The sequence below is a fragment of the Borostomias antarcticus genome, assembly GCF_949987555.1.
Source record: "Borostomias antarcticus genome assembly, chromosome: 18".
In the NCBI taxonomy this organism is placed as follows: Eukaryota; Metazoa; Chordata; class Actinopteri; order Stomiiformes; family Stomiidae; genus Borostomias; species Borostomias antarcticus.
Window position 1 is genome coordinate 22,576,369 of NC_140251.1, and position 26,386 is coordinate 22,602,754.

General features: G+C 42.1%; 1 protein-coding gene across 1 annotated transcript in view; it reads left to right on the forward strand.

Annotated features, from left to right (window-relative positions):
* LOC311320970 (metabotropic glutamate receptor 8-like) overlaps positions 1-25,258 on the forward strand; it is a gene marked incomplete at both ends in the record, with an annotated part of 311,989 nt that extends 286,731 nt beyond the window's left edge. The window contains 2 exons of the mRNA XM_084452837.1: positions 14,960-15,206; positions 25,209-25,258. Of these exons, the coding sequence (XP_084308963.1) occupies positions 14,960-15,206; positions 25,209-25,258 (297 nt within the window). The remainder of the gene's footprint in view (positions 1-14,959; positions 15,207-25,208) is intronic.
* Positions 25,259-26,386: the final 1,128 nt, after the last annotated feature.

The following is a 26,386-nucleotide window of genomic DNA, read 5'->3' on the forward strand; positions in this document are numbered from 1 at the left end:
ACCACACACTGCCTCAGCTGGGGCCTCATTTATAAATGTTGCGTAAGTACCAAAGCGTGCGTAACCCATGCTGAGCAACTTTCTACGCAACTTTCGGTATTTATAAAAAACGAGCTTAACGATAAGTTGGCGGAAGGTGTGCGTAACTCTACGCACACTTCGACCCTCCTTTAACTACGATAAGCACGTTTCTGGAGAAAGGGGAAAACGCGACTCCGATGGCAGAGGGATGAAACTCGGGAAAGTCTGCAAAAGACATGACATTGAATAATAAATACATCGGTCGCTGCAAGAAACCCTCCAATGTGTCACACAGTTTAAACGGAATCAATCGCCAACGTAGCCTAATCACGAAATAATGTCGGCATTGCTTTGGATGTGTCTGTGAATTGACCCATTTGTGTCATAATATAATATGATGTTGTAGGCCAATTAATTTATAGGCTATCCTGAGAAGCATCACGAACTGTAGCCTATGAATAAAAGCCACATTACATTGATAACACAACACGACACGAGCCTATAGCCTAGGCTTATCATAGTAATGATTCCGTATGTCGATAGCCTACAACAATATATATATATATATATATATATATATATATATAAGGCCTATACCGCACCAAACAAATGTTGCATTCGGCGTTGAAGTATATTTATTCAGTTAATCATTTATTTAGTTAATTATTCGTATGTTTAATTTTTCATTCAATAATATTTTCAAAAAAGGATAGGATTCATCATTATCTCCGCCGTTCGTTCGTCGAGTAACGTTTTCAGTGGTGTGCGTGATTCTGTGAGTGATTCTGTTTGTTAATTAGTCAGTCAGTAAGCTAGCTAGCTAGTTAGTTAGTTAGTTAGTTATTTAGTTAATTAGTTAGTTAGTAAGCAGGATTATGCAAAAACTACCAGAGCAATTTTCATGAAAATGGTGTAGCATGGACCAAGAAAGAACCCATTCAATTCATTCAACTCAATCAGCAGGGGCACTACAGACACAGGGTTTGGACTGGGGTTGCGGGTGCAAAGCCCAGATTGCACCGAATCGCCCCTGCTGGCTGCGACCTGAAGGGGGCACCACAGAGCCGCCAAAACACAGCCAACCATTCACCACCATTCATTTTTGGGACTTTGGCTCAGGAGCTTGGCAACAGACAAACTCAGGTTGATGAAAATAAAATGTATGAACATTAAATCTATTGATTTGCTAGGAAACAACATCTCATGCATTTAACAATGTCTACGGTTCACATGTTGTTGGAGTAGCAGTGGCTATGACTCCCATCTACAATCAAGATCCTGGTCTTTATGCAGAGTAGTTGCAGAGCAGTCGAAAACTAGAAAATCCCACTCCACTGCCATTCAACAACTGTACTGACGACATGCATCATGTTTAATTCAGCCATGGTAAGTATTTACCCATACATACTCTGGCTGGCCTTGGTGCAGACGTTTCCTGCAGAGGCAGTGGTAGTTGAAGTTCAGTAATCTCCACAGAAACTTCACAATAAGTAACGTTACCAACTGTATTTCAATGAAAACATGATTTGAGCTGTGCGACATACAGTACTGTGCAAAAGTCTTAGGCCACAACCAAAGAAAATAATGTTTAAAGCTATTTATCTGGGTAGTGTGTTTATTTGCTTGTAAAATAAAGCAATAAACCACGAGAGGCCGTGTGTTATAGTGATTTTATAACAGCTAGGGGGCGTTGTTAGGCACGACGTGAAGCGGAGTGTCTAAAACCCCCCTAGCTGTTATAAAATCCCTATAACATGTAATGGAAATTACTGTTCTAGTAAAAAGGATTTACCAAGATTCGCTCAAAAGGTTAAGTCTGGTTTATTGTGAAAAACATACGAGCGCAAGGACTTTCTGAACAACCCAAAAGAGTGGTCTATCCAGACAAGCCCCTATTATGGGTTTTGCTGTGCCTTATATGCAATCAAAACAAAGGTACGGTGCTTCCAGGATGTGATTGGCTACTCCATTGTACGTCATATGAAATGGCAGGCGTGGCCAAGAGTACAGACATGTGACATGAGAAAAAGGCGGCAATTGGGGACAAAGGATGACAAAGGATGGTTATTCTGTTGTAGACAGATGGCCTCCTGGAAGCCATTTTGTATGTTAGCACAGCTATGTGAATATTTGGGGGAGGTGATGAATTACAAAAGGAGTGAGAGGACAAAGGTTTAAGGTGTTTGGATGTAAATTCCACAACAAACACACGGCCTCTCGTGGTTTATTGCTTTTATACAACGATTACTACAAGATTTATTCAAAACGAAGCATCATTCCCTCAATTCCGCCGAGCAAAATAGTTCCCCTAACAAAAGGGTTGCCAAGCAACAACAAATACAATGCATTGGATCAAATGGGAGGCGCATTAATACTGAAAATGGAACCAAGAACCAGAACTAACCGTTGTTTAACATGATATAAAACACTGGAATTAATACACATAAACAATACAAAACAAGTAATACAAATATCTTAAGAATAAAAAACAACAGTAACTGTCCATGGTGTATGTAGTATAGCTTATTGGATGTTGAGTTGTTAGATAGCGCGAGATTTGGAGTAGTTATATAAAGAGGCATATATGAGAGAACAGGGGGCTGAGAACGAGAGGGATAGAGATTACCGATTGAGAATGGGCTAGATTTGAAACGAACTGAAAGTATAAATAAAGCAAGTTAAACAAACCAAAGACTACTTCTTCAGACAATACTACATTTATGGCGACGAGAGATGAAAAATAGCATCAAACTCAAAGGCAAGACAGAATGACAAGGAAATGCACGTTCACTTCGCCACAAGAGAGCTAGTTTGGAACTGCTAGCAAAGCGCGTTCCAGGCAACCCGTAACCCGTGTTTTTCCAACCTTTTACACGTGAAAATGCACTAGAATGGCAGTCAAACCCGTAACCTCCCACCTGTGAACTCGTACCAGATCGATGTACTCCCAGTTGCACTTTATGACGTCACACAGCCGCCTAAACAAGGTGGCAGCCCACATGGGTCCGGCGACAAAGTTAACTTTAGGGCAAAGTAAAGTAAATTTGTACATTGTAGTCAAAATAATACAAACGATTATGTACTACAATCTGCTATGTGTATGTAATGATGCCCAAATATGTTGACAACAAGATATAGCTAGTGCTAGCTAGCGCTAACTAGCTAACGTTAAGGTAAACCTAAACTTGATCATGCAAACGCCAAAAAGTCGATGATGCCAATAAATAAAATTACGTAACGTACGATTTCTTAGCATAGTGAAATTAGGCATACAATGTTTAGTTGCCAGCTCTGACAGTGTGCCAAATCTCATGCTTTTGCCATATTGGCTTGTTTACATTTATCCAGAATTCCACGCACTCAGAGAGTTTGCCTGGAATGCTATGAAGTTGTAAGTCATGACTTGAAGTCGTAACTTACGGGCTCAAATTCCTATCTGGAATGCGGGCATTAGTCCCTCCGATCCCACTGAACCTAGGAGCATCGAATTCAAGTTATGGAAAGACTCCTACACTTTCTTTGAAATAACCAGTGGAACTATTCACGCAGAAGACGCGGTAAGGAGAACTACGCTGTTGCATTGTATTGGAGCGCCGTCTCAGAGGATTTTTGCTAATCTACCGGAAGAGAAAGGTACATATGCACAGATTGTTGCTGTCCTGGATGCATATTTTACACCGCAGAGAAATGTGGTTTTGGAAAGACACGTTTAGACAGAGAGCTCAGCTACCAGATGAGTCTATAGATGCTTTTGTGAATGCACTAAGAGAACTGGCTAAATCATGCGACTTCGGTGCATTGGAAAATGACATGTTAAGAGATCAGATTGTGGAAAAATGTGCAATGAAAAAGATATGTGACAAATTGTTGCAGGAGGAAGGACTGGTTTTAGACAAAGCACTGTCTACTGCGAGAGCTTTTGAAGCTGCATAAGCATAATCTAAATTATTTTCTGAGAACAAGAAAGACAGCGAAAGACAGCCAAGTCCGCTTCACGAAAAAGCATGCATGTGTGGATCAAAAGAAAGCCACGTCGTGAGGAAGCTACAACAGACATGCGGACGGAGAGATTGCCAACAGCGACACCATGTGTTACAGATGTGGATTGGCGACTCACAAGGCTGATGAATGTGGAGCCAAAACAGCAAAGTGTCTGTTCAGGACACTATGCGACAGTGTGCAGGAAGAAACATAATGCACAAGAAGAAAAGAACAGTGACAGAAATGGGGATAAGGAAAAGTCAAAATCGGGTAAACCAGTTAGAGCAGTAAATGAGCCTTCTGACTCAGATTCACATGAGTTTATTCATGCAGTTGATCCTGAAGGTACTGAGACAATAAGAGTAAATGGACAGAAGCGGAAAATGGTTATAGATACAGGGAGTGGAAGAAACGTCATAGGAGAACATCTGTATAAGAGAGTTTTGTCCAATAGAACAGAACTGAAGCCAACCAAGACGCGATTCTATGCCTATGCCCAGACTACTCCACTTAAATGTGCTGGTTATTTTGAGGCAGAGTTGAGATGGCAGGACAAGGTCATTAAAGATCACATATATGTGATAGAAGGAAATGTTGAAGCACTGTTAGGGAGAAAAACATGCTTTGCATTGAAGATACTGAACTGAAAAATGTGAACACGGTTGGCCAGACAGAGAGATTCACTGAATTAGCAAACGAATACCCATCACTTTTTAAAGGACTAGGTTAAATCAATGGTTACAGTCACAAAGTTACAGTCGATGAGAAAGTCCCACCTGTAGCTCAGGGTTTAAGGAGAGTCCCTTATCCAATGATAGAAGCTGTAAACCAGGAACTAGACAAAATGCTTGACCAAGGTATAATAGAGGAAGTGAATGAAGGATCAGAATGGGTTTCCAATATTCTACTTATCCCAAAGAAAGACACCAAAGAAGTGAGGCTATGCGTAGACCTCAGAGAAGTGAATCATGCTGTGATTAGAGAGAGACACCCAGTACCCACAGTTGATAGAATCTTAATGCAGTGCAAGGAGCAAAAGTGTTTGCCAAGTTAGATGCACGTAAGGGATTTGGCAGTGTGAGTTAGCCTCTGAATCAAGATACCTGACCACGTTCATCACACAAAGAGGGTGCTACCGTTTCAGAAAAGTCCCCTTTGGGTTGTCAAGCACACCTGAAGCATATCAGAAGGCTATGGACTCAATGTTATGTGGAATGCCTGGTACCGTCTGTTACATGGATGATGTGGTGATCTTTGCTGAAAATGATGAGCAACTAGGACAGAGACTTAGACAAGTTTTCCAGAGATGTATGGACAGAGGTCTAACCCTGAACCAAGACAAGTGCATCTTTGGATAACAACAGATAGAGATACTTGGACATGTGATCACAGCCAAAGGAATCAAACCAGATCCAAGAAAAGTTGAAGCAGTCTGTAGAGTACCAAGACCAGAGAACGTACAGCTACTCCGCTCATTCCTAGGCACCTGTGGATTTCTGATGAAGTTCATACCGAACTACGCAAACCTGTCAGAACCAGTAAGGAAGCTGACTAGAAAAGGACAAGAATGGGAATGGACCACAGAAACAGAGAAGTCATTCCAAGCAATGAAGGAAGCTTTGGTAAGTGAGCCATGCCTAGCATACTTCAAACTAGGTGCACCAACAGTAGTCTTCAGTGATGCAAGCCCAGTAGACTAGGAGCAGTCTTGCTACAGACCCAATCAGATGGACAGAACAAGCCAGTAGCCAATCGAGCCGTTCATTGACTCCAACAGAACAACGCTATTCTCAGATAGAACGTGAAGCGTTAGGTTGCGTTTTGGCATTGGAACATTTTAGAACATATTTGTGGGGTGGCAGGTTTAAGCTGCAAACAGACCACAAACCCCTCATTTATATGTTCAACCCAGAGAAAGCAACAATGTTACCACCTCGAATACAGAGACTTGGCTTGAGACTACAACCATATGACTACGTGATAGAACACATAGTAGGAAAGTCCAATGCCGCGGATTCATTATCACAACTTGCCTTACCAGAGACAGAGGACAACAAGTATGTGGAAATGTATGTGGACAGAGTTCTTTCAGTGACTATGCATGATGTGCAGGCCATATCACTGGAGGACGTTAAACAGGAAACAACCGAGGATGAAACACTTAAAGGTACCCTGAGGAGTTTATTTTTGGTTACGAAACGTCTCATTTTAATGTGGGTGAATCTCCATTACCCCCACTTGTTTATGTGTCCATGTTCAACAAATGTCGTTTCTTGTATGTAGTTTATTTTTAGATTATTATTTTGTGGTCGGGTCGTCCAGAACTTCCTTGGAATGACGAAACGATTTACTGCAGTAGCTCGCGGCGCCGACAAGACGAAGAATAATTTAAATATGACCGTTATATATTGTCAAAAGTAACGTTACTAGTAAGACCTATGTAATTACCTCGTCGGTGGCGATCGTTCCGTCTTCAAAACACCCAGCTCAGTTAGCTAAGGTTTACGACAGTGCGCAAGGAGGCTCATGGGAAATGTGGTCTTTTTGGGCGGAAAACACGTCCGCTTCCCGAAACTCCTCGTAGGGCCTTTAAAGAGTTGAGGATAATAGTGGAGACAGGAAAATGGCCAAACCCGGTTCCAGAGGAATTGCAGCCATACAACAGATGTGCAGGAGAATTAAGTACACACGACGGACTGACACATAATTGTCTTACCAAGAGCAATGGTGAAACGAGCGCTGAGGATCGCACACGAGACACACCAAGGAGTGGTACGTACAAAACAATATCTGAGGAGCAAGATCTATTGGCCTAGTATGGATCTAGATGTTGAGAGACTGATTAGAAATTGTAACGCCTGTGTGCTCAACCAGCCACTACATGAGGATCAACCTCTCCAACCACTTGACCTACCATCCAGACCTTGGACAAAAATAGGTATCGATCTAGTAGGTCCTATCCAGAACAACTACATATTGACTGTAATAGACTATTATACGTCGTTCCCAGATGCAGTTGTTATATCTGACATATCTTCAGCCACTGTAATTACTGAATTGACTAAGATGTTTGCACGATTTGGATACCCCCTAGAGGCTGTTACAGATAATGGCAGGCAGTTTGTAGGACAGCTTTTTGAGTCGTTCCTTAAATCATGTGGAATCAAACACATTAATGCATCACCATATTATCCTAGATCTAACGGAAAGATTGAGAGATTTCACAGATATCTGAAGAAAGCCTTCAGAGAAGCCATATGTGAAGGAAAGACATGGAAAGAGGAACTACCAAAGATTCTAATGGCATATTGCTCAACGCCACACAGAGCATCAGGAGAAACACCAGCCATTCTGATGTTTGGACGAGACATCCGCACAAAGTTCCCAGACCTGGAGAAGGAAGGTGAAAACCCAAAAAGGGAGAAAACGAAAGACATCAGAAACCATCACAGAAAATACAAATCCAAAATGCTGAGCAAAAGAGCACAACTTTGAAGTTGGCGACATAGTGTACATTTCCAACATGGACAGTGGAAAGCTAGATTCCATATTCAGAGACACTCGCTATGTGCTGTTGAGAAACACAGCAGACAATTCTTTTGAACACAGAAGATGGATCCAAAGTCATCAGGAATGTGAAACATCTGCGTCACACTCCTGCGTTTATGGACTTTGATGTTCCAGAGCCAGTGGATGCTCAAAAGGACGCTGGAGCTTTGGACATGCAATGCGCTCAATGAGTTCTCCAGCAGTCGAGACTCTCCCTGAACTTGAGGCAGCACCTGTTCCTGAAAAGCAGGTTACCACTACCAAAAGTGGCAGAGTTATTAGGAAGCCAGCCCGTTATAGAGACACTTAAAAAGAGTTATTGAGAAAAGAGGCATTAGCCTACCCTTTGTTATGTTTATGTTTATCTGAAAAGCTGGATATGATTTGATGATTTTATAAGATATTCAGAAACAATGTGAAACTTGATGTTTTATAATTTGAATAATAAAAAAAAAAGTGTAAATAAGTTATACTGGTTATGTGACAACACTAGATTGTGTTAGAGGTGATTTATGTTAGATTAAAATGGAAATATACATTTTATGTTAAAGTGAGACTTTAATCTAAACAAAGGGAGGGATGTAGTATAGCTTATTGGATGTCGAGTTGTTAGATAGCGCAAGATTTGGAGTAGTTATATAAAGAGGCATGTACGAGACAACCGGGGGCTGAGAACGAGAGGGATAGAGATTACCGATTGAGAATGGGCTATGATTTGAAACGAACTGAAAGTATAAGTAAAGCAAGTTAAACGAACCAAAGACTACTTCTTTAGACAATACTACAGTGTAGGTTGGCAGTCTGAAGAGAATTCATGATTGAAAACTTTATTGAATCATGGAACAAAATATTAAATTCTTGTTTTTAAAATAAATTGGTATTTTGTGTGGCCTCCCTTAGAACATAACATTTCCTTTGGTACAATGTCATTAGTATTGCTGTGGTAAATGCTTCCCAAGCTTCTGGCAGGATTACAGATTTAATTATTATTATTCATGATTATTTATACTGCCTGTAATGTTGTATAGTGTTTTTATGAGCAAATGAAGTTACTGTCCAGATGAATAGCTTTAAACAGGTTACTTAGGAGGCCTAAGACTTTAGCCCAGTGCTGTTCATGCAGAGAAATGCGCTCTCCTGGCCACCTTCTCTAGATCATACTGACATCATTCCGTCAACTTCAACCCCTGCTCTCATGTTTACTCACTCTAACTGGCTGGATGACCTTCACGCGTCAGCCTCAGTGATCAGCGAGCCTGTAATAACATCAGTGATCAGTGAGCCTGTAATAACATTTGGCCGTTGCATTATAAATCAGCCCAGTTGTTTCTTAGAGGCCCACAAAATGGCTTCATGCTCTGATGCCGGCCGTGCGTTTCCATAACAATCCCTCTACTGTGTGACGCCGATGTTTGCCCCCCGGGGAGACCCTCCATCTGCTGCTGGCTCCTCCCCCTCGCTCTCCCCCGCCTCCCTCCCTGTCCGGGCACGCCTGAGCGCCCCCCCGAGGATCTCCGCTGTCAGCTGACCCCTGAGTGACAGCGCTATTAGTTCTGCTCCCAGTTTTCTGCAGCCGTTGCCATAGCTACTCAGGTGGCCGGTGAGCGGTGGCGTTGGTGAGCAGGTGTGTCTGCGTCAGCGCTTTCCTCAGGCTCCTCCCACCTGGCCGGGCCTGCCCGGGGGAGCAGGGAGGGGGAGAGAGGGGCGCGTGTGTGCGTGTGTGTGCGTGCGTGTGTGCGTGCGTGTGTGCGTGCGTGTGTGTGTGTGTGTGTGTGTGTGTGGTGGAGGAGCCGTCTCATGGTCTCAGTGCTGTTAGAGGGGCTTGCTGTGGGTCAGCTGTGGTCTGAGCGTCCAGTATGTCACCATGGTCCAAGCAGCAGTGCTAGAAAAACATGACAACACGCAAGAACACTGTTACACAGCAGAACACCACTACACAGAACACTGTTACACAGTAGAACACTGTTACATAGAACACTGCTACACAGAACTCTGCTACATAGAACTCTGCTACACAGTAGAACACTGTTACATAGAACACTGCTACACAGAACACTGCTACACAGAACAGTTACACAGTAGAACATTGTTACATAGAACACTGTTATACAGAACCCTGTTACACAGAACACTGTTATACAGAATGCTGCTACACTGTAGAAAAGAGTACTGTATGATACACTGTAGAACACAGTACTGTAGAACACACTGTAGAACAGAGTACTGTATGACACACTAGAACACAGTACTGTAGAACACACTGTAGAACAGAGTACTGTCTGGCCGTGTCCGAAATGCATACTACCTGCTATATAGTAGGCGAGATGCAGCATGCTACATCTAAACTGTGCATACTGTATTTCGCCTACTATATAGTAGGTACTATATAGCAGGCGAAATCGGCGAAAAAATGGCCGAAAATTTAGCATAGTCCAGAGCATACTGTTCCGGAAGTCGAGACGTGATACGTCACTGGGCAGTGAGAAAAATAAAAAAAAGATGGCGAACGTAGAGGTCACCGGGACCGCAGCGGGAGTTTTCAAATGTAAGTATTGACTTAATTTGTCGATGAAAAAAATATTTTTTCTGACAGATATCTTAGTTATAACGACACAGAGCTACACATGCAGTTTTGTGTATATAGGTGGGGTAGAAATGACATTTCGAAAAAGAACGTCATGATAGCTAGCTGCTTGCATTGATCTCTGTGGTGGACGTTACGTTAGCTAGCTAGCCCAGCTAACGTTAATAGGCTACTAACGATACAGGTGTTCAGACGGCTCTTGCTCAAAACGTATTAATGTCATAGCTTAAATGTTATTATAGCTAGAATCAAGACAAACAGAGTAACATTTCCATGTAATATGACCATGATTGCTTAAGAAATGTATAAGAAATGTCGAAATTGCGATGAGTTGTTAAATGGCTAACCTAAGCCACCGAGCCTTACGTTACTTGAAGTTGTTTAAACAATTGTCTGTTCATTCCATGATTTAAACGAGTTCAACTGTTCATATATCATATATTAATATATTAGTATTCATTGTCCCATAATACGTCTGGATGTATTACAGGGACCAACGACCACACCAGGGTCGATGATCCTCTGGAGGACGGCCAACTCCTCCCTGTTTACGGTGTAACCGCATGGGTGGCCCCCATCGCCTCTTCCAAGACCCCGTACCACTTCCACGAAGCGGCTGTGGCCTCCCCTCCCTCTGTGCTGACCGTTCTGGGGCTCTTTAGGTCCTATGAGGTTAGATAACGGTTTTCTAGTGTCATACAAACTGTGAGTCCCTATTGCTATCATGTAGCCTGTAGATCAAAATCACCTTGTACATGGCTACAAGGTTCTCTGTGTGCTTTATCCAGGCTGCCTCCGTCTTCCCCTGCAGCCCAGCTTCTAAGATGTAGGTCCTACATGAATCAATATCCAAAGTAAACAGACCGCTGGATTGCTTCTGAACAACAATGCATACGTTAGTTAACTTACTCCAAGCCTTTCAGCGTGGTGTTTCTCTTCCCCGTAAACAGGGAAGAGTTGGCCGTCCTCCAGAGGGAGGACCGGCTGATGTTGAATGGGGGAGAGAGAAGGCAGAGATGAAGGCTGAGTGGAGGGAGGAAAGGGGGTTGTTTAAGGAGAGGGAGGACCGGCTGATGTTGCTTCTAGAAGCCTCAGTCAAAAAAAACTGTTTTATCTTGTTCCATTATTGTTTTTGTTATTTTTTATTAAATGTATTTTCTTGAATTAAATTGGTGTTTGTGTGTCATTCCTTGTTATGTATTCCCAGTCAAAGAACAAATGTCACTATACCTAAAACCAGTCATTAGAGTAAAAGAACATTCCTAATGGACATTGTAGTTTGCAATTAGGCATAAAAGACGGAACACACATGTTGGTTCACAATGCTTCATTGGAATTATTCAGAGACGGTTATGAAAGCATCACTGTTTAATGTGTCTGACTAACGACTACTTGATAAGGGAGTTACATGTCCAAAGCGCTCTGCGTGTTGTGTTAAGACCTTCCAAGTTACTGTACATGACCTGTAGACATATCAAGACAATGTGTCTGATGTGTAGATATTACACTTTGTTGAAATGTTAATACATCAAGAAGTAACCTTTACATGTATAATGGAAGAAACACAACCATAAACATTTCTTGGATATTTTTATTACACAATGGTCTTCAAATATACTTTTGACTTGTTTATATTTGGTCAGATCATTAGCTTTCCTTGCAAAAGGTACTGACAGGAGACGCGATGAGAACGCTGATCTGTTGTCTCCCCCCAAAAAACTTAAAGAACTGATTACTATGTACAGTGTTACACATACATTTAAATACAAATACATTTAAACAAATGCCTCAAGGCTGCCTATAACCAACTGATTGGTGTTTAAAGCCTCAAGGCTGTCTATAAGGAACAAGGCAAAGCACACTCATGAACTGATAGACTGACTACTTATGGCAGGATGGGGGTAGTCGTGCTCACCAAGAGCTGGGATCCAGGCAGCTTGTGCTGATGCTGCCGCTGTGAGACACTTTCTGAGGCCATCTCCAGGGTTGGGATGATCTGTAGCAGCAGGACCATGGCCACCATCAAGGTCTTCAACCTTTAAATGGTTAAATGCAATTAGGCCTACTGTAAGTCGCTTAGCAGACACACAAAAGTGTCTGCTAAATAAATGACTAAGGTAATGCTGGACAAAAGTGTCTGCTAAATGACTGATGTAATGTTACCTCCAAAGACTAGCACCTGTCTGTGAATGACAAGACCATTGTAAAGGGTGAGTACTGAGAAATGCTCTAAATGCAATTAATTATTATTATTGTTATTGCTATTATTAGCACCTCCATGGTCTTGCCCCATCCTCCTGACCATCACCAAGGTTCCTCTGTGTCGATTTTGACAATCTGAAGTCCCTCCTTGTGTCCGCGCCGTCAAAATAGGTCCTCAGCAGGGACGTGGAGGTTGACTTGGTGAGGACCTCTGTCTTCCATGTGAGCCTACAGGGGGAATATTATTAGGGCAAACTTTAACTCATTTGTGCGTATGGCATATACTTGTCTTTACAATATGATAATAGATAGATGTCATTATCTGTAGAGCTAAAATGTAACATTACAAAGCAGGCGTGTAGTGATGAGTAAACCCAGGTAAACTCAGTTTACCCACCTCTTTAAAATGAGTTGAGTTTTATTGTTTTGCTTACCTGCCTCTCAGAATCTATTTAATATAACATCCCTGGTACAAATGTAACAGTATAGCTAGCCCCAAGCCAGCACATGCGGGGCTATCAACTAACCTAGCTAACTAGCGTAGCTAGCAAGCTAACGTTCAATATTTACCTCAACTACAAGCATGTCGAGAAGATCTCATGACGGCTCTTCTCCTTGCAGCGTTAACACAACTTCTCCTGGCGGCAGCAGCAGCCGCACATCCCATGCCAGGAAAAGGATACATTTTTGTGGATAATACACAAAATGATCACAGAAAACACCAGATAATTGTACCACAGCTTCGCGGGAGTAAACAGTATCGTATCCCGTCACTTCCGCTGGATGACTCGAGTAGCATGCTGTATTTTCTCGCATACTACACGCGTTTTGTGGAACAGTAGGTACTATATAGTATGTAGTATGCCTACTATATAGTGCCTACTATATAGCAAGTAGCAGGTAGTATGCATTTCGGACACGGCCTATGACACACTAGAACACAGTACTGTAGAACACACTGTAGAACACAGGTTACCATTATAGTGCACCAACTAGTGATGAATTAGAAGAGCAGACTGGGTTCCTATACTGGCTGGGATGAGATGGTGGACAGGGGAGGAGGTGGAGGACAGGGGAGGGGGTGGAGGACAGGTAGGACGGAGGACAGGTGAGACGGAGGACAGGGGAGGGGGTGGAGGACAGGTGAGACGGAGGACAGGGGAGGGGGTAGAGGACGGGTGAGGTGGAGGACAGGTGAGACGGAGGACAGGGGAGGTGGAGGACAGGTGAGACGGAGGACAGGGGAGGTGGAGGACAGGTGAGACGGAAGACAGGGGAGGTGGAGGACAGGTGAGACGGAGTACAGGGGAGGGGGTGGAGGACGGGTGAGGTGGAGGACAGGTGAGACGGAGGACAGGGGAGGGGGTGGACAGGTGAGACGGAGGACAGGGGAGGGGGTGGAGGACAGGTGAGACGGAGGACAGGGGAGGGGGTGGAGGACGGGTGAGGTGGAGGACAGGTGAGACGGAGGACAGGGGAGGGGGTGGACAGGTGCTGATTGATGAATGGAGACAGTGGAGGACAGATGAGGTGATTGGAGATGGTAGAAGACCCCGCCTCCGCCCCCAGCTCTCACCAGCCATGACTGAGGAGAGTGAAAAGTGGAAGCGATAGCTACTCTACGTCTAAACGACCACAAGAACCTGATAGTGAATATAAAAAGAGGAGACTGTTGAAGGACCAAGCACACTCATTAAAATATATTGATCCCGTTTCAGTTGCAGCCTATAGGAGAACACAGTTTCTCAAAGTTGAACGTGAAACTTAGTATACCTCCACAATGAAACAGGACAAACTTAAGTATGAACTGGCAACGATCTCTGAACATGAACTGAGAATGGAAATAGCCATGCATAGAGAATCTAAATAGGCCTAGAGGATGCAGTTAAGCCCATTCCTGTGATGAAGGCCTGCTGTGTTATGCTTCTGATAGGTCGGCTGTACTATCTGCTCTAGTCGTTAAGCTGAGTCTGCTGGTGCACATCCCATTAACTATGTGTTTTACGCACATGAGAAAGTGGTAAATAGGAGAGATTTGCACTGGTATTATTTAGTTTGAGGAGCTGAATTTGGATTATTTGAAAAACAGATGTGCTGTCATCTGCTGTACAGAATGTGGAACCAGGTCATATTTACTATGCAGACCTGGGTGTTGACTGTATGAATCTGCGCACGTCATGTGTAGATATTGTTGATACTGAGCACACTGTTCCCACATACCCTGACCTCACACCCTCTAGATATAAACCCTGTAGAAGATTAACATAAGCTGCTCAGGGATAGAAAGATTTTCTCCCTCGATGTATCTCCCTTTGAAGCACCTGGACTGATGACCCCCCCCCTCTCTCTCTATCCCTCTCTCCCACTCTCTCACCCCCCCCTCTCTCTCTCCCCCTCGCTCTCTCTTTATCACTCTCTCTCCCCTCTCTCTCTCTCCCCCTCTCTCTCTTCCTCTCCCCCCCCCCCTCTCCCCTCTCTCTCTCTCCCCCTCTCTCTCTTCCTCTCCCCCCCCCCCCTCTCTCTCTCTCTCTCTCCCTCTCTCTCTCCCCCTCTCCCCCCTCTATCTCTCTCTCCCTCTCTCTCTTTCTCTCCCCCCTCTCTTTCTCTCTCTCTCTCTCTCAGATGTACATCCAGACGGCCACGCTGACCGTGTCTCTGAGCCTCAGTGCGTCCGTGTCTCTGGGGATGCTCTACCTGCCCAAGGTCTACGTCATCCTCCTGCACCCGGAGCAGAACGTGCCCAAGCGCAAGCGCAGCTTCAAGGCCATCGTCACGGCGGCCACCATGACCAGCAAACTGTCCCACCTGGCTGCCGAGCGTCCCAACGGCGAGGTGAAGACGGAGCTCTGTGAGGGCATGGAGGCCCACGGTGAGGGCGTTAATCAGCCACACGTATGGTTACACCCTGACCCTGTCCAGCCCATCCTGACTCACATCAACATCACCCTTGAGTCTCTCATGAGCTCTTCCATCCGGGCTAGGCTTCTCAAAACAGGAACTTATCTTCCTTCACATTAGATCTCTTTAACCGCACCAGCTTGTGGAGCTGAAGGCTGCTATCAAAGAAACCTGGGCGTCCAGGTCACCTCAGCAGCGCCAGGCTGACCACCTCCATGCGACGCCGCGTTGATGCAGTAACTTGTGCAAAAGCAGCCCCGACCAAGTATCGAGCGCATAAATTAGCATACATCCCAGACGTATCAAGGAGGAGAGGCTGGAGCTCAGGGATCCCCTTTTAGGACACTTTATGGGTGCATCAGGTTCACTAACGTTTCCACATGCAGAGTGTCTTGGTCAGAGTGAATAAAGAGGATGGGTTTGACAGCTCATTATGCGTTTCCCTTGATTGAAACCTGTCGCTCATAGGCTCAATGACAGGACGGAGGAATGAGTGTGATTGGCCATCCAATAGCCTAGCACATGTAACACTAGGCCATTATACAATATATACAAATAAAAAAATCGGCTACATCAATCTGGTCACCTCTATAAAATGAAGATAGAAAATATCGATACAAATATGCACCCAATCATATCACAATATACAGAGAAAATCACATAAGCAATATTATTAAACAACAATAATGTATCAAGACTGAACGATAAAACATCCTAAGCACAGGGACTAACTTTTAAAAAACAGGTACGAGTGTTTTCCTCATTCAATCCTAGGGGCTCCACTGAGTTTATTTTTATGTATCCAGAAGCTGTCTTTTGAAAAGTCTCTTAAGGATGTCACCATCTCGGGGGTGGGATCTTCTCAATGCCCCAGAATTTCAGGGGGACAGAGAACCATGGTTGGCGCTGAGATAATGGCGCGGGATCGTCCATATTCTTATTCGCATCGTCCATATTCTTATTGCGCATCGCTGCTTTGTGTTCAGCTATTCTCAGTTTCAGTGCTCGTTTGGTTTGTCCTACGTAAACTAAACCACAAGGACATTTAAGGATGTACACAATATGAATGTAGTTGCAGTTGATGAAGGAGTTCATGTTGTATTTCTTGTGAGGATGTCTGCAATGTTTGGTGTTGTTGGAATTAGAACAATGCAATGTCCACATCTAAAGAGCCCTACAGGTGCTGTAGGTAGCCAGATAGATGAACATGTATGTTTACACTGTGGCCCACTCTATCCTTAATGGTGCGGGATTTCCTAAAGGATCAAATGGGGGGCTTTTCACAGACGCTCTTTAAGGTGGGATCGCTTTGGAGTGTGGCCAGTATTTTAATATGACATTTTCACTTCTCCCATTCTCGGTGAATATTCAGTTGAAAAGAATGACCTCTGAGGGTTGACAGTGGGGTGTGGCTTTTTAGCCAATAGGCTACTTCTATCAGAGTGCGTTGCTTTGTTTAAAGCCATAGATCACACTTTCTGAGTAGCCCCTGACCGATTTTTGTATTTGTATATATTGTATAATGGCCTAGTGTTACGTGTGCTAGGCTATTGGATGGCCAATCACACTCATTCCTCCCTCCTGTCATTGAGCCTATGAGCGACAGGTTTCAATCAAGGGAAACGCATAATGAGCTGTCAAACCCATCCTCTTTATTCACTCTGACCAAGACACTCTGCATGTGGAAACGTTAGTGAACCTGATGCACCCATAAAGTGTCCTAAAAGGGGATCCCTGAGCTCCAGCCTCTCCTCCTTGATATTCCTGATCCTTACTGAGAGCACCGAACTTCTGGGTTTAGAACGTGGACTGTCTTACTTGGATACATTCTAAAAGGTTAACATTTTGGTATTATAAATCCTTTTTATGATTGATCTTCTGTAATATTCTAATATTCGTATATTTATTTATACAAAATATATTTTGAGATACTGGATTTTTGATTTTCCTAAGCTGCAAGCCGTAATCATCAAGATTAAAACAAAAAAGGGTTGACATATTTCACTTCATGTGTAATGAATCTAGAATATATGAAAGTTTCACTTTAGGAATTTAATTAGGGAAAATAATGAACTTTTCCACAATATTTTTTTTTTTTGTTGCATCTCTACACATGGATCACAATTATCTACACCCCCAATGATTCTTAAATACAATCCAACAAAAAAAAATCTTGATAAAAATACACAACCTATTTGAAGTTCATTGGAAGGTTAGAGAACTATATACAGTAGTAGCCTACAATGGTTTCCTGTTTCCCTAGGGTAAAAAAAAGGAAGAAGCACTCGTTCTCGTGAAATAGAGTGGTCAGCATCATCATGGTGAATACTGGTCAGCATCATCATGGTGAATACTGGTCAGCATCATCATGGTGAATACTGGTCAGCATCATCATAGTGAATACTGGTCAGCATCATCATAGTGAATACTGGTCAGTATCATCATGGTGAATACTGGTCAGTATCATCATAGTGAATACTTGTCAGCATCATCATAGTGAATACTGGTCAGTATCATCATAGTGAATACTGGTCAGTATCATCATAGTGAATACTGGTCAGCGTCATCATAGTGAATACTGGTCAGCATCATCATAGTGAATACTGGTCAGTATCATCATGGTGAATACTGGTCAGCGTCATCATAGTGAATACCGGTCAGCATCATCATAGTGAATACTGGTCAGCATCATCATGGTGAATACTGGTCAATATCATCATAGTGAATACTGGTCAGCATCATCATAGTGAATACTGGTCAGCATCATCATGGTGAATACTGGTCAGCGTCATCATAGTGAATACTGATCAGTATCATCATGGTGAATACTGGACAGTATCATCATGGTGAATACTGGTCAGCGTCATCATAGTGAATACTGGTCAGCATCATCATAGTGAATACTGGTCAATAGATTCATAGTGAATACTGGTCAGCATCATCATAGTGAATACTGGTCAGCATCATCATAGTGAATACTGGTCAGCATCATCATGGTGAATACTGATCAGTATCATCATGGTGAATACTGGTCAGTATCATCATGGTGAATACTGGTCAGCGTCATCATAGTGAATACTGGTCAGCGTCATCATAGTGAATACTGGTCAGCATCATCATAGTGAATACTGGTCAATAGATTCATAGTGAATACTGGTCAGCGTCGTCATGGTGAATACTGGTCAGCATCATCATAGTGAATACTGGTCAGCATCATCATAGTGAATACTGGTCAGTATCATCATGGTGAATACTGGTCAGCGTCATCATAGTGAATACTGGTCAGCATCATCATGGTGAATACTGGTCAGCATCATCATAGTGAATACTGGTCAGCATCATCATAGTGAATACTGGTCAGTATCATCATGGTGAATACTGGTCAGTATCATCATAGTGAATACTTGTCAGCATCATCATAGTGAATACTGGTCAGTATCATCATAGTGAATACTGGTCAGTATCATCATAGTGAATACTGGTCAGCATCATCATAGTGAATACTGGTCAGTATATTGATACTGGTCAGTATCATCATAGTGAATACTGGTCAATAGATTCATAGTGAATACTGGTCTGTATCATCATGGTGAATACTGGTCAGCATCATCATAGTGAATACTGGTCAGCGTCGTCATGGTGAATACTGGTTAGCGTCGTCATGGTGAATACTGGTCAGCGTCATCATGGTGAATACTGGTCAGCATCATCATAGTGAATACTGGTCAGTATCATCATGGTGAATACTGGTCAGCATCATCATAGTGAATACTGGTCAGTATCATCATGGTGAATACTGGTCAGCATCATCATGGTGAATACTGGTCAGCATCATCATGGTGAATACTGGTCAGCATCATCATGGTGAATACTGGTCAGCATCATCATAGTGAATACTGGTCAGCATCATCATGGTGAATACTGGTCAGCATCATCATAGTGAATACTGGTCAGCATCATCATGGTGAATACTGGTCAGCATAATCATAGTTAATACTGGTCAGCATCATCATGGTGAATACTGGTCAGCATCATCATAGTGAATACTGGTCAGCATCATCATATTGATACTGATCAGTATCATCATGGTGAATACTGGTCAGCATCATCATAGTGAATACTGGTCAGCATCATCATGGTGAATACTGGTCAGCATAATCATAGTGAATACTGGTCAGCATCATCATAGTGAATACTGGTCAGCATCATCATGGTGAATATTGATACTGATCAGTATCATCATGGTGAATACTGGTCAGTATCATCATAGTGAATACTGGTCAGCGTCATCATATTGAATACTGGTCAATAGATTCATAATGAATACTGGTCAGTATCATCATAGTGAATACTGGTCAGCATAATCATGGTGAATACTGGTCAGCATCATCATAGTGAATACTGGTCAGCATCATCATATTGAATACTGGTCAATAGATTCATAATGAATACTGGTCAGTATCATCATAGTGAATACTGGTCAGCATAATCATGGTGAATACTGGTCAGTATCATCATAGTGAATACTGGTCAATAGATTCATAGTGAATACTGGTCTGTATCATCATGGTGAATACTGGTCAGCATCATCATAGTGAATACTGGTCAGCATCATCATAGTGAATACTGGTCAGCATCATCATGGTGAATACTGGTCAGCATCATCATAGTGAATACTGGTCAGCATCATCATGGTGAATACTGGTCAGCATCATCATGGTGAATACTGGTCAGCATCATCATAGTGAATACTGGTCAATAGATTCATAATGAATACTGGTCAGTATCATCATAGTGAATACTGGTTAGTATCATCATGGTGAATACTGGTCAGCATAATCATGGTGAATACTGGTCAGCATCATCATAGTAAATACTGGTCAGCATCATCATATTGATACTGGTCAGTATCATCATAGTGAATACTGGTCAATAGATTCATAGTGAATACTGGTCAGCATCATCATGGTGAATACTGGTCAGCATCATCATAGTGAATACTGGTCAGTATCATCACGGTGAATACTGGTCAGTATCATCATAGTGAATACTGGTCAGTATCATCATGGTGAATACTGGTCAGTATCATCATAGTGAATACTGGTCAGCATCATCATAGTGAATACTGGTCAGTATCATCATAGTGAATACTGGTCAGTATCATCATGGTGAATACTGGTCAGCATCATCATAGTGAATACTGGTCAGCATCATCATAGTGAATACTGGTCAGTATCATCATAGTGAATACTGGTCAGTATCATCATGGTGAATACTGGTCAGCATCATCATAGTGAATACTGGTCAATATCATCATGGTGAATACTGGTCAGCATCATCATGGTGAATACTGGTCAGCATCATCATAGTGAATACTGGTCAGCATCATCATAGTGAATACTGGTCAGCGTCGTCATGGTGAATACTGGTTAGCGTCGTCATGGTGAATACTGGTCAGCGTCATCATGGTGAATACTGGTCAGTATCATCATAGTGAATACTGGTCAGCGTCGTCATGGTGAATACTGGTTAGCGTCGTCATGGTGAATACTGGTCAGTATCATCATAGTGAATACTGGTCAGCGTCATCATATTGAATACTGGTCAATAGATTCATAATGAATACTGGTCAGTATCATCATAGTGAATACTGGTTAGTCAGCATCATCATAGTGAATACTGGTCAGCATCATCATAGTGAATACTGGTCAGCATCATCATGGTGAATACTGGTCAGCATCATCATAGTGAATACTGGTCAGCATCATCATAGTGAATACTGGTCAGCATCATCATGGTGAATACTGGTCAGCATCATCATAGTGAATACTGGTCAGCATCATCATAGTGAATACTGGTCAGTATCATCATAGTGAATACTGGTCAGTATCATCATGGTGAATACTGGTCAGTATCATCATAGTGAATACTGGTCAGCATCATCATAGTGAATACTGGTCAGTATCATCATAGTGAATACTGGTCAGCGTCATCATGGTGAATACTGGTCAGCGTCATCATGGTGAATACTGGTCAGCATCATCATAGTGAATACTGGTCAGCATCATCATATTGATACTGGTCAGTATCATCATAGTGAATACTGGTCAATAGATTCATAGTGAATACTGGTCAGCATCATCATGGTGAATACTGGTCAGAATCATCATAGTGAATACTGGTCAGTATCATCATAGTGAATACTGGTCAGCATCATCATAGTGAATACTGGTCAGCATCATCATAGTGAATACTGGTCAGCATCATCATGGTGAATACTGGTCAGCATAATCATAGTGAATACTGGTCAGCATCATCATAGTGAATACTGGTCAGCATCATCATGGTGAATACTGGTCAGCATCATCATAGTGAATACTGGTCAGCATCATCATAGTGAATACTGGTCAGCATCATCATGGTGAATACTGGTCAGCGTCATCATGGTGAATACTGGTCAGCGTCATCATGGTGAATACTGGTCAGCATCATCATAGTGAATACTGGTCAGCATCATCATATTGATACTGGTCAGTATCATCATAGTGAATACTGGTCAATAGATTCACAGTGAATACTGGTCAGCATCATCATGGTGAATACTGGTCAGCATCATCATGGTGAATACTGGTCAGCATCATCATGGTGAATACTGGTCAGAATCATCATAGTGAATACTGGTCAGCATCATCATAGTGAATACTGGTCAGCATCATCATAGTGAATACTGGTCAGCATCATCATGGTGAATACTGGTCTGTATCATCATAGTGAATACTGGTCAGCATCATCATGGTGAATACTGGTCAGAATCATCATAGTGAATACTGGTCAGCATCATCATAGTGAATACTGGTCAGCATCATCATAGTGAATACTGGTCAGCATCATCATGGTGAATACTGGTCAGAATCATCATAGTGAATACTGGTCAGCATCATCATAGTGAATACTGGTCAGTATCATCATAGTGAATACTGGTCAGCGTCATCATAGTGAATACTGGTCAGCATCATCATAGTGAATACTGGTCAGTATCATCATAGTGAATACTGGTCAGCGTCATCATATTGAATACTGGTCAATAGATTCATAATGAATACTGGTCAGTATCATCATAGTGAATACTGGTCAGCATAATCATGGTGAATACTGGTCAGCATCATCATAGTGAATACTGGTCAGCATCATCATATTGAATACTGGTCAATAGATTCATAATGAATACTGGTCAGTATCATCATAGTGAATACTGGTCAGCATAATCATGGTGAATACTGGTCAGTATCATCATAGTGAATACTGGTCAATAGATTCATAGTGAATACTGGTCTGTATCATCATGGTGAATACTGGTCAGCATCATCATAGTGAATACTGGTCAGCATCATCATAGTGAATACTGGTCAGCATCATCATGGTGAATACTGGTCAGCATCATCATAGTGAATACTGGTCAGCATCATCATGGTGAATACTGGTCAGCATCATCATGGTGAATACTGGTCAGCATCATCATAGTGAATACTGGTCAGCATCATCATAGTGAATACTGGTCAGTATCATCATAGTGAATACTGGTCAGCATCATCATAGTGAATACTGGTCAGCATCATCATATTGAATACTGGTCAATAGATTCATAATGAATACTGGTCAGTATCATCATAGTGAATACTGGTTAGTATCATCATGGTGAATACTGGTCAGCATAATCATGGTGAATACTGGTCAGCATCATCATAGTAAATACTGGTCAGCATCATCATATTGATACTGGTCAGTATCATCATAGTGAATACTGGTCAATAGATTCATAGTGAATACTGGTCAGCATCATCATGGTGAATACTGGTCAGCATCATCATAGTGAATACTGGTCAGTATCATCACGGTGAATACTGGTCAGTATCATCATAGTGAATACTGGTCAGTATCATCATGGTGAATACTGGTCAGTATCATCATAGTGAATACTGGTCAGCATCATCATAGTGAATACTGGTCAGTATCATCATAGTGAATACTGGTCAGTATCATCATGGTGAATACTGGTCAGCGTCATCATGGTGAATACTGGTCAGCATCATCATAGTGAATACTGGTCAGCATCATCATAGTGAATACTGGTCAGTATCATCATAGTGAATACTGGTCAGTATCATCATGGTGAATACTGGTCAGCATCATCATAGTGAATACTGGTCAATATCATCATGGTGAATACTGGTCAGCATCATCATGGTGAATACTGGTCAGCATCATCATAGTGAATACTGGTCAGCATCATCATAGTGAATACTGGTCAGCGTCGTCATGGTGAATACTGGTTAGCGTCGTCATGGTGAATACTGGTCAGCGTCATCATGGTGAATACTGGTCAGTATCATCATAGTGAATACTGGTCAGCGTCGTCATGGTGAATACTGGTTAGCGTCGTCATGGTGAATACTGGTCAGTGTCATCATAGTGAATACTGGTCAGCGTCATCATATTGAATACTGGTCAATAGATTCATAATGAATACTGGTCAGTATCATCATAGTGAATACTGGTCAGCATAATCATGGTGAATAATGGTCAGCATCATCATAGTGAATACTGGTCAGCATCATCATAGTGAATACTGGTCAGCATCATCATAGTGAATACTGGTCAGCATCATCATAGTGAATACTGGTCAGTATCATCATAGTGAATACTGGTCAGCATCATCATAGTGAATACTGGTCAGCATCATCATATTGAATACTGGTCAATAGATTCATAATGAATACTGGTCAGTATCATCATAGTGAATACTGGTTAGTATCATCATGGTGAATACTGGTCAGCATAATCATGGTGAATACTGGTCAGCATCATCATAGTGAATACTGGTCAGCATGATCATATTGATACTGGTCAGTATCATCATAGTGAATACTGGTCAATAGATTCATAGTGAATACTGGTCAGCATCATCATGGTGAATACTGGTCAGCATCATCATAGTGAATACTGGTCAGCATCATCATAGTGAATACTGGTCAGCATCATCATGGTGAATACTGGTCAGCATCATCATAGTGAATACTGGTCAGCATCATCATAGTGAATACTGGTCAGTATCATCATAGTGAATACTGGTCAGTATCATCATGGTGAATACTGGTCAGTATCATCATAGTGAATACTGGTCAGCATCATCATAGTGAATACTGGTCAGTATCATCATAGTGAATACTGGTCAGTATCATCATGGTGAATACTGGTAAGTATCATCATAGTGAATACTGGTCAGCATCATCATAGTGAATACTGGTCAGCATCATCATAGTGAATACTGGTCAGTATCATCATAGTGAATACTGGTCAGTATCATCATAGTGAATACTGGTCAGTATCATCATAGTGAATACTGGTCAGCATCATCATAGTGAATACTGGTCAGTATCATCATGGTGAATACTGGTCAATATCATCATAGTGAATACTGGTCAGCATCATCATGGTGAATACTGGTCAGTATCATCATAGTGAATACTGGTCAGCATCATCATAGTGAATACTGGTCAGTATCATCATAGTGAATACTGGTCAGTATCATCATAGTGAATACTGGTCAGTATCATCATAGTGAATACTGGTCAGCATCATCATAGTGAATACTGGTCAGCATCATCATAGTGAATACTGGTCAGTATCATCATGGTGAAAGGCAGAAAATTCCCTGAAAGAATCAGACTGAAGTTCGCTGATCTCTACACATCAGGAGATACAAAAACATCCATAAAAAGGCTCCACTGTTGTGTCAAGTAGCACAATAGAAGGCCAATACTACTATTACTGTTATAATGCTGTTATAATGGCCAAGGAAGGAACCACACAGTAGTGAAAACGGGTGTGAGTATTTTGATCTTTATCAAGGGCTGTGAACTAAAACAGAGTGTACTGTAGACCAACCAAGCTGCTCTGCTCTGCTCGTCTTCAGTGCCACCAACCAAAACGACATATGTGAGCTACACCAACCACGCCATCTGAACAGAGACGCTCTGACGTCAGGACTCCCCGGCATGCAGACTTGGAGATGTCAGACTGAGATGAGGACTCCCAGCAAGCATGAGACATTGATGTCGCTCAGTGGCACAAACGACTGACAAGGTGGTAGACAAAATAGTCTTAACACAAATGTGTGTGTTTTTGTATACAGTATGTGGAGAGGGACAATGGTCCGGCTACAAAACTAACTGTTCAAGAGACTGAACACAAAGAAGAGAATACAAAAAAAAGTATTTAAAAGAAAATCTAAAAAATAAATTGTTGCGATCAACCATGTTAGTTGTTATTCTAATCGTACAGTATGTAATTTGTGGTTGTGAAGATTTCTAATTCTTATCTCATGTCGTGTGTCCGACCTGCATTAAGAGATGAGTATGTCTCTATTGGCTAAATGAATTGTAGCCCCAAGTTGTGAAATCTGTAAATGCCATGGTTAAAGCATGCCCATTTTTATACAAATAGTTTATTTATAATAAAGGAATGTTTTGCAAATGTTTAGCTTGGTTCAAAATTTGTTCCAGGTAGCAAGAAGATGGTATACGCTTAATCAAAACGTAAAAAAATGCTTGAATCCTTTCAATACAACTATTTTTTGATTTGATGTTTTATGGCCCCCTCAACCCAAGATAAGTCATTACAAGTTACATACAGTTACGCAAGTATGCAAGTTACAGTACACACACATTACACACACACTACACACACGTGAAAAATGTCAACACTACAGCCTCCCCAAACTCCAAGGTCTCTAAGGAAAACAAGAGAGAGACCATGTTAAGGCAAAATAATGTCATCAGATGTGATAGGTTAGCTTTGTAAGGCCATCCTGATCTCCTGCGCTCACGTTGTCTGTCTCCATGGATCAGTCTGGCCATGCAGTCGTCACACCGTCTGTACAACATGCAATGCCTTCCACATTATCAGCAGGCGATTGGATCAACCAATTGTACTGAACGTTATCAGTGGAGCATCCCAACACAGTCGGGGCAAGAGCAACAATAGTTTCCCTTGGCAAAAGCCTTGAATTCAGTTATTTTTACTAGTTAGTAATGGCCACATATTTTCATAAAGTACTGCTTTGCAGCATCGACACCAACCTCGTTGTTCATG